We start from the raw sequence: 10,705 nt of genomic DNA, 5'->3' as shown, positions 1-10,705 counted from the left end.
TCACCATAATCTACATCGCTATCATCTACACCACCATCATCTACATCACCATAATTTACAGCACCATCATCTACATCTATATCGCCATCATATACATCTACATCACCATCATATACATCTACATCACCATCATCTACATCACTGTCATCTATATCGCCATGATCTACATCACCATCATTTACATCACCATAATCTACATTGCCATCATCTACACCATCATCTACATCGCCATCTACAGCGTCATCATTACATTACCATAATTTATAGCACCATCATCTACATCACCATCATCTACAGCACCATCATCTACATCGCCATTATCTACACACCTACATCGGTCGGGTCGTCGTCTACAGTGAAGCTGCGGCTAGTTGACCAACCCCTAGCAGTTCTGATTCGATGAATTTCAACAGCACTAACCGCAGATAACTTTAAATTATAACAAATTTTGAAGAAAGCACTTTTATTTGTCTTAATTACAGCGTTAGGTGAAGTTTAAATCTATAATCGTCCTTCTGAGCGGCTGGTTGGGTATTTATACTATTTATCGGCTAGCAATTCAGCAGGCGATTTTCTATTGTCAGCAGAATAATAACACCTCCCTCCTTAGAAAGGATTCCTCGGGGGTTGGAGCTTTGGAGTAGGTCCAGGGTCGGCGGACTTCAATGCGACAAGTTCAGTAGAGGAAGACTTTGGTTTTTCCATTGATTGCGTCTTCTTAGTCTTCCTGGGGGTTATGCGACAAAATCCTCTCCTGTAGGGGTTGCAGTACGAGAATATCCTGGGATAGCATTTACATAGAAATATGAGGAGTATGATAGCTCCTAAAGTTAACCATATCCAAAGGTCATTGGATGAACTGGCGGAGAAGTGTCGAATATGAACTCCGGGTAGTTCCGAGATTGATCTTTGTATGTCGTTTAAATATAAGAGAGGTTTTGTTGAAATGTCCAGTGAGAAATTGGAATNCATAACATTCCTATTATTTGATAAGCTTTAGATTATTCAGTTATTAAATGTTTGAAAATATTTGTCTTTGCGGAAAACACTATTTAAAGAATATGGGGCCCTTAAGAGCTTTTTCGATATAATTATATTGAAAGTGAACGATAACTGACTAGCGCGCGCACCGAATCGCCTGTACGAATTTTAAACGTGAAGCTTGTGTTAAATAATACGAGATTTGAACATAACGGAATCCTTCTTAGCTCTTAACCCGTACTTATCGTACCGTAGGCGTACCATACCATATTTAATACTACCACACTGTGCACCTGCGTACAGAGTCTTTGCATTACCAGCTGTCTAGTTCTAGTATCCAGTACGAGTACGAAATACGAAAGTTTCGTTCCATTTGAGAGTCGTATCATCTGACTCCCAACAAAGATTCGTATCGTTTATACGAATCACACGGATACTACCCATCTCTAATGGCCACAGAGTTTCTATGGTCAGAGAGTATGTATACTGTGGTATGGCTTTCACTTGCGTTAATTTTGTGGTTATGTGAATGTGATTGTTTCTTTTGACTATTGACCATCCAATAAAGGGATTTGGGTTTTTTGATAAAATATAATACAAATTCCTTTGTTGATTGTTGTGATCTTTAATATCTTGTCGGCTGGAATATCCACCTTAAACAAGTAACTTTAAAATATGTCTAGGAAAACTTATTTTAAGCAAGAATGGCTAGACGAAAAACTGTGTCCAGAATGGTCTTCAATAATAGCTGCAGTTTTAGGAGATAAAACTAGTTTTCTATGCAAAATATGCAATAAGAAAGTTACTTTGTCAAATATGGGGAGACAGGCTATACTATCCCATATAAAATCTGAGGGGCATAAAAAGAATATTAAGATTCGAGAACAAAATTGTGGAATCTCTAATTTCTTCAGTGTTAAATTAGACCTGAATAATAGCAGCGATGAAGTGTTACCAAGTAGCAGTACTGGCACACCTAAAACTACATATATGGGTTTTACAAGTTTTTTCTCAAAAAACGCAAATGTTTGCAAAGCAGAAATCTATTGGGTGCTCCATTTGGTAGAGACACATGGTTCACTAAATAGTGTCAATAAAAGTATTCCTCTATTTAAATTAATGTTTCCTGATTCTAATATTGCCCAAAATATGTCTCTGGGATCTACGAAAGCGTCCTATTTGTGCTGTTTTGGATTAAATGAGTATTTTAAAGAAATACTAGACCATACTTTAAAGAACATGGAACATTACGTTATATGCTTTGATGAGGCCTTAAATAAAGTGTCTCAAAAAGGACAAATGGACTTAGCAGTACGTTATTATAATGATTGCACTGATTTTGTCCAGACCCGATACTTAACATCTGTATTTATAAATGGCAGGCCTACATCCGAAAACATCTTAAAACATTTTTTGTTGGGTATTCAGGAATTAAAAGTTAATAAAATCATTCAAATATCCATGGATGGTCCTGCAGTGAACTGGAAATTTTACAGACTATTAAAGGAAAAATTAGGTGATGAATGTTCATTGGTGGACCTAGGGTCCTGCGGTTTACACATTATTCATGGATCACTCCAAAGTGGCCACAAAGCAAGTGGTTGGTCAGTAAACAGTTTCTTAACAGGCCTATACTGGTTATTTAAAGATGCCCCCACTAGAAGGTCTGACTTCATTGGTAAGTTTTTCAAAAATTAAATATTTTTTCTTCAAATAGATGTATTTTTAGGAATTACGAAGACATCAATATTTCCTTTAAAATTTTGCCAGACAAGGTGGGTTGAAGGGTCTCGTGCAGCTAATCGTGCATTGGAAATATTTGATAGTGTAAAATTGTACGTTCAGAGTGATACTGTAAAGTTACCACATTCGACCTCAACAAAAAATGTTTTAAATGGTATAAAAGATTATTTATTACCAGTAAAAATAGCATTTTTTTCTATGGTGGCAAGTACATTAGAACCATTTTTAACAAAATTTCAAAGTAATTTCCCTCTTTCACCATTTTTGTATACTGAAACATATATGCTAATTACAACACTATTAGAAAAATTTGTAAAAGAAGAACATATTCCTAAAGTTGATAAACTTTTTTATAAATTGGACTTTAAAAATCAAGATATTTTGTTACCACTTACTAAAATTGATATAGGTTTTGCTGCAAAAAGACTATTAAACAAGGCCAATTCAAACCAGAAAAACAAACTTATTTTCTTTAAGGATTGCCAGAGCTTTTTAATAGCCACTGTTTCAAAAATATTAGAGAGGTCGTGCTTGAAATATAATATGGCCAAAGGTATTTCTTGTCTTGATCCCAGTGTAATTAGGTTCAGTGCTTCACTGGCAGAGAAACGCATCATTACTGTGTTGGAGGAATTTTACGAGAAACATTTAATTAGTTCTGAAACTGCAGAAAAGGCTAAAAATCAATTCAAATTATTAGTTAGAACGCAACAAGAAGTATTTAAGAGTTACGGTAATGAACATTTGGATAAGTTTTTCAGTAAATTGTTAAAGAATAAACCTGAATTTTATGAACTATGGAATGTTGTCAAGATGATTTTAATCTTTTCGCATGGCAATGCTTCAGTAGAAAGTGGCTTTTCTATTAACAAACAATTGCTGGTAGAAAATTTGCAAGAAAATTCAATAACTGCCCAACGAGTAGTTTACGACAGTATTATGTGTGCGGGAGGAGGAAGTGAGATTATTATAAATGAAAAAATGATGAAATATTGTCGACAGGCACATAGTAAATACAAAACAGCTCTGGAAGAGAAACGAAGATGTATTGATGAAGAGGCCAAAAAAAGAAATGAGAAGCGGAAAATCGAAATTGAAATAAAAGATTTACAGTCAAAGAAGAAAAAACTGGATGCTACTTTATTGGCAGAGAAAAAAGAAATTGATGATAAATTACAATTGTTAAAAAAAAATCTATTTTAAATTATTTGATTTGATACAGTGGCAGCTGGTGAAATTTCAGGTATGCCATATCTCGATAGTCAGACATGAACCAAATGTTAGGGTATATGTATTGTGATCATATAAAGAACTTTTCTAGAAGGAGAACAATTTTGCAATTTGAAAAAAAATTTGAAAAAATTGTCTGTAGGGATTTTCAGACTGGCTTCTTTAATTTTCACGAAACTTTTTTTCATAAATTAAATGAAAGGTTATCGAGGTATTTAAAATGTATTTAAAAAGTGATGATATTTGTATAATTTATAGTATTTTGAAATTTATAAAATGTATCACAAATATAAAATTAAAATTTAAACTGCTGTAGTTTTAACAAAAATTATTATTTCTCGATATAATTTAAAATTCCTTGACAAATTTACGTTTAATTTATGTAAAAATTAAAGAAGCCAATCTGATCTGAAAATCCCGAGGAGAAATGGACTGTTTTTTCGTAAATTACAAAATCGTTCTCCTACAAAAGTTCTTTATATCATCGAAGTACATATACCTAACGTTTGATTTGGGTTCTTTGTCTCATTATCGAGATATGGCATACCTGAAATCTCACCAGCTGCCACTGATTTGATATGATGGAAGGTACAAATTTTCCCTTTTCCATTTATTAAAAGTACCTAAATTTCTAATGTTATATCTTACTTTACTGTGAACTTTTTTAATTATCATTTTTAAACTATTTAGTAACTTTTTCTTTAATTTAGTCATGAATTTTGTTTGATAAAAAATTAAGAAGTTTGTTATTTTAAGGTACAAATCAACATTATAATTTGCAATATTTTAATCTCGACTTTAATTAATATTATATGCTTTAAAATATTGTGATCTTAAAGTAATACTGTAGTTTATTTATAATAAAGATTTTTCTTATATTTTATTTTGTGTTTGCCAAATAAGTACATACTTATAAAAATGTTCTATAAATTATTTTTTTGTGTATATTTTTTTAAAACTTGAGGGAAACCTATTTTTGAAGAATTTATTTCATATCAGAGGTCAGGGAAAACATTCATCTTTAGGTATGGAAAACCCTGGAAAGTCAGGGAATTCAAGTTTTCAAAAGCACTGGGAACCCTGCTAAGTCATTGTCAAGTAGTGGTAGTCTGGGTGGGTGGTAACAAGACACCACCGTATCTGACACTGAGTGTCAGCAGTATTATAAGGTCTTGCATGTCTTGATGTAGAGTATAGCTTATGTGTAGATTACTGGAAATTAATCGATTACAGATATCAAAACATCGGTATCTGATTTTAGTAGTAACTATTATGATATGAAGTTTTGATACGCATGTATATGTAATGATATGGTAGTCTGGCAGATATACAAAAACATACAATAAAATAATATTTATTTCTACGACATTACCTGTAATATTTTGGAAAATAAAGAATATATAAAAAATATACAACGGTTAATAAAATAATCGCGCTGCCGCGCCATTAATCCATGGCTAGAAATTGGCCTCAATGATTTGGGATCAAGGGGGATTATTCCTCTGTATCCTGCCTCATCTCGTGTAGGTATGGACATCCTTCGTAGGTGGACCCCATCCGTCGTCTACCCCGACCGCAAATGCGGCCGGTGTAGGCACTTTGTGGGACCTCTTCTTGTCCTGGCTGGGCCCCGCCGGCTAGGGCCTTTTCTTCTAGCGAAGCAAGAGCGCCAGAACAATAAAATAATCTGTATTTGAGTAACATTAAGCCTGAAATATATTAGTAAATAATAAATAACAATATAAACAGAAATATAAGTAATAAATATAAAAAGTAAATGACAGTTATCGCATATTTGAATTTAAAACTACTACTTTTTTCGGACGTGTTCGGACTTCAATCTGTTTCTATGATTAAATTAATAGTTTGCACTTGCACCGGTGCACTGTCTGACAAGTTGTAACTGCGTGTGCTGGAACAGGAGAATAGGATAGGAATAGGAGGGGTGAATGGTACTATCGAATCCTTCCAGTATCTAATACAAGAGTATCAGACAAATACTTTCTGCACATTTGTACGACTCAGTGACGTGTTTACCACTGCTGCTCAAGTATCCGTTCCATGATTTTTAAATTTAAATACACCAGCAATATTTTGTAATATTCACTAACGACCTGACATGAATCAATTTTCTCTTTTGTTACATGTTGTTTCACCAATAGCAATCTGATTTCTTTGTTATCTTCGATACCATGTTTTCTTTTAATGCGATGCCCTGTGTATATTTGTTTTTTCAATCCTCTCTTTTTTTCCAATTATAGCAGTATAAATGTCATATATCTGCTTTGATAGCACAACATTTTGGTTTATTTATTGGTTGTGGATAATAGAGAAAGTGAAAAGATTGTCATGGTACCACAGTGCATATTTATGCAGCATTCAATTGTTTTTTTATTAACGTGTTTCTTTTAGATCACAAGAAAATTTCTTAAAACTTTGGTCATTTTTTAAACACAATGAACAAAGGGGTAAAATATTGTAAATATTGATATACATTTGACTAAATTTATTTTTTTAAAAGTTGCTTAATTTAGCCGCTAGAGAACGCTAAAGTGGGCAGTCTTTTTTTATAATTACTTTCAAATGCTTTGTAAAATTTAAAGTGCTCCATTCGTTTATTCAGATTTTTAAAACAATTTTGTTAATAAATTGAAGTAATTTTCTTTTACTTTCAGGACATATTCGTAACACTGGTAGATACATATTTATTTATTTTGCAATTTATTTGAAAATGTCTGGTTCTCAATATGAAATTTTTGATATTTTGATCAAAATACATTTTTCCCTGCAATAAAAGTTTCTTTCTTGCAAGATGTTCTTTCAGAAAAGTGTATTACTGAAAATACTACAATTATTTTTTTTATAATAAAAGACCCCAAATCACGTACCCCCTATATATCCAATATACGAGGGAAAAACTATTCTTCCATGAGACAATACTATCAATAATCTAAAGACCTGTGCTTAGTTTAGAGCTGCTTTTATTTTCTATTTTCAAAATAATTCAGAACAAGTAACAAAATCAAGGACATTTTTATTTGTCTTATGATTTTTTATGAATCATCATCCAATACTATATACTTTTAATAAAAAAGGATGAAAAAAATTTATTTTTTAGTTTTTTTTAATTATCAACCACAAAATGGGACTGTGATAATAAATAAAACAATGAAAATACTTTGGGCAAAGTTGAGATCAACAAAAAATGTAATTAAAATGTACATACAGACACAGAACCTTCATAAATAATTACAAGCCACATGACCAGTAATTTTGTTTGGAACAGTAATTTTATTTCCTTGATGCCGGTAATTATACGAGCCCTAATAACTTAATGTTCAGACAAAATGTAGTTTAAAAATAAAACAGCTATGTAAAATACGTATTTTTATTTTATATAGTGAAACCACTTATGATCAGTATAATTGGTAATTATCTTTCAAAATATGTGAATTATGTGGCAATATGCTACAAAAGAAGTGTTCTTCATCGTCTTGTAAGTTAACACCAACAAAACTACCAATTTATTCTGACAACTTAATGTTTGGACATTTAAAGTTAACGGACGTTTAGGAATGTACAAAAACGATATGTTGTGTTATTTTGCTAAGTAGGTGGTGCTTAAACTTAAAAACAAGTAACGCATATTGTTATTCATCTTATTGCTGTCAACGACAATGGTTCGTGGCGTAGCAACTGACATTAAAGTGCGAGAAATTATTGTTAAACTGTATCATGAAGGTAATTCGATGGAAAAAATTAGTATGTGTTTAAATATCGCAAAATCTATTGTCGGTGATGTTATTAAGTTGTATGGGGAAACAGGTAGCGTCAATATAAGAGGCAAAAGTAAAGGAAAACCTAATCGTGTGTCACAAAGAGGCCAAAGAGCATTGGTACAAATTTGTAAAACTAACAGAAGAGCCACTGTGCGTGCAATTACAGCCAAGTGGAACAAACGCTGCGGCTTAAATGTGTCCAGAGAATGTTGTAGGATATGGATTCATAAGTCTGGCTTGAATTTTTACAAGGTAGTTGATATATTTCTTGAATAAACTATAAAATAACACTTATTTACTTCTTTTTATTTATAGGCTAAAGAAAAGCCACTTCTGACTTATTTGGGCTAAATCCAAGTTATCGTGGACTATTCAAGATTGGACTGCAGTTGTATTTAGCGACGAATCCAAATTTGACGTTTGCGTGGGAGACTTGAGAAAGAGAGTAATACGAACTAAGAAAGAGGCATTTCATAAAGATTGTCTGAAACGCACAGTAAAATTTCCTCAGAGCGTTATGATTTGGGGATGTATGTCCGGAAAAGGTGTAGGCACTTTGAATTTCATCAACGGGACAATAAACGCGCAGAAATATCAAGATATTCTCCAAGAAAATTTATTGCCATCACTACAAAAGCTACATCCCACTGGAAATTTCATCTTTCAACAAGATGGAGCTTCATGCCACATGGCCAAATCAACAAAACATTGGTTTGCAAATAATGAAATGAACGTTCTATCGTGGCCTGCAAACAGCCCCGATTTGAATATAATCGAGAATTTATGGCACGTAATGAAACAAAAATTGCGAAACCAACCCCAGAGATCTGTTGAGGGTCTAAGAAAAACAATTCAAGAAATATGGAATAATTTTACCGAAGATTTTTGTCTAAAACTCGTTTCCACAATGCCTAAGAGGATCAAAGCTGTTATTGAAGCAAAAGGAGATGTAACTTCTTTTTAATTCATTCTTTTAGAATGTATTTCTAGTATGTCCGAACATTAATTTGCCAGAATACATTGGTATTTTTGTTGTTGTATATTACAAATATATTAAAAAAAAACTTCGTTTCTAGGGTTTCATCCCATAATACATAAATATAGGAAGATAAATACGTATAATATTGGAAATAAATGATTTCACCATATAAAATAAATATATAAAGTTTGAATAGCTGTTTTATATTTAAACTACATTTTGTCCGAACATTAAGTTGTTAGGGCTCGTATTTCGGCAAAATTAAAAATGATTACAACGATAAAATTCAGATGACATTAAAAAACAATATGTATACTGTTTCACTGGTTGGTGATTGGTGTAACTTTTCATGAGATTTTATTCAACCAATCAGCGATCGCATTATCTCATAGACATAATGTTTTGTCATTGTTCATTGCAAACGTGTCATTAATATTGGTGACGCCAAGATTTAAGGATTTTTAGTTGACAATACCAGCCATGAAATGTTTCTTGCCTAAGCTCGGCGGTCATGTGGCTTGTAATCATTTATGAAAGCTGTAATAATGTACATAGTATAACTTAATGAGACAAACATTCTAGTTACACGTTATGTCAGATTGTGCAATTGTATAAAAAATATATGAATGTGTAAAATCGACATTTAATGGCAGGAGGCAGAACAATTGATAAAAAATTAGTTCAAATGGTAGAGGTGCACCAAAATTCAGGATGGTTGGCAATCCTATTATAGCTTCATTTGGATCTGATGAGGGATTTTGGAGTTATTTGTATTAAATATATTTTTGGCATTATCATTCCATAACTTTCTTACAGAATGGGTTTTCAAATTTATTTACATAGAAAACTTTCTACTTAAATTGATATTTGCTACCTTCTGTTTCAATTTAATATGTTTTATAAGCAGCCTGCAAATCTTTTATCGCCAGTCTCTCTTTAAAGTACACATTTTCACATAAAATTGCTTTTATTGGATATTTCATCGAAATTATTAAACAAAATGTCATATAATCATCTACATTGAATTTGTTTTAAAAAAATGACAAGTGATATTATTTACAAGTCAGAATAAGCTGAAGAGATGGTAAAAATGAAAACAATAACTTAACATACAATTTTACAAAAAATTATTCATTACATGAGATTACACATGGACTTCGTAGATTTTTTTATACAAATGACATGAGTACAAATAAATATATTTACATCTAGATATTTTAAATATTTTAATTTAAAAAAAAACTTAACATTTGTTTAAAGTATTTAACAGAGTTGAACTGAAATTTTGTTTAAATTTTCATTTAGGTAATAAAAAAATAACTTTTATTTCTAAAGAATTAAAAAAAAATAAATATATTTTATTCGATTAATTTTTTTGCTTTAAAGTACCTTCTCAAATATAACACCTGCCAAGTAGCCAGTCCCAAGAGACAACACATCGAAAATATTGAAAAATATAAAACTCTGCTGTTTGTTGATTCTAAAAAAAGAAAAGCAATAATAAAGAATTACATTTTCATGTTTAACTTACCATTTGTATCTCTCATTTCTTCTTCCCTTTTTCTCATTATAGCAAAATCTTGTACAATGGCATTAGAGAGATCTTCCAAACGTTTTAACTCCTTTTCTATTGGCTTCAATTGTGCTGCTTCGCCATACTAAAACAACAGTACTTTTACTTGTATAACTGTATTCTTAAAATATGTTCTACTATATGGGCCAGGAAAAAGAGCTGGGAAATGACCATTTTGCACCTTTTTGTTTCGGCAAGTTGAATTTCTCACTATAGACGCTAAATATTATGTGCAATAACATATTAGTTTCCACAGTCATAAAAATGGGGGGAAGATTGTTTACATGGTGGTTAATTGTGTAATTTTTACGTAAATTCACGTTTTTCGCTTATATTTTTTTTCCATTCATTTCCACAAGAAAATAGTAAAGCACTTTTTTTTCGTCTTGAGAAGACCTACAAAACTAGCCCTCGAGCGTC

The 10,705-nt window shown here is 31.9% G+C and overlaps 2 protein-coding genes across 2 annotated transcripts; one reads left to right on the top strand and one right to left on the bottom strand.

The window, feature by feature from the left end:
• The first annotated feature begins 1,511 nt into the window (after positions 1–1,511).
• LOC108913699 lies at positions 1,512–4,182 on the top strand. Its single transcript, XM_023455807.1, has 2 exons — positions 1,512–2,659; positions 2,711–4,182. Exons 1-2 carry the CDS (start codon positions 1,657–1,659, stop codon positions 3,925–3,927), a joined length of 2,220 nt encoding a protein of 739 aa, XP_023311575.1. The 5' UTR covers positions 1,512–1,656; the 3' UTR covers positions 3,928–4,182.
• A 5,835-nt stretch (positions 4,183–10,017) lies between these two features.
• LOC108913698 (transmembrane emp24 domain-containing protein bai-like) lies at positions 10,018–10,370 on the bottom strand (the record flags this gene model as incomplete). Its single annotated transcript, XM_018719291.1, has 2 exons — positions 10,018–10,192; positions 10,244–10,370. Coding segments are annotated over 2 exons (249 nt in total), but the record flags the coding sequence as incomplete, so codon positions are not given.
• Positions 10,371–10,705: the final 335 nt, after the last annotated feature.

This window comes from Anoplophora glabripennis, unplaced genomic scaffold (assembly GCF_000390285.2).
Source record: "Anoplophora glabripennis isolate ALB-LARVAE unplaced genomic scaffold, Agla_2.0 scaffold928, whole genome shotgun sequence".
Taxonomy (NCBI): Eukaryota; Metazoa; Arthropoda; class Insecta; order Coleoptera; family Cerambycidae; genus Anoplophora; species Anoplophora glabripennis.
This window is presented reverse-complemented; position numbering and strand designations above follow the sequence as displayed.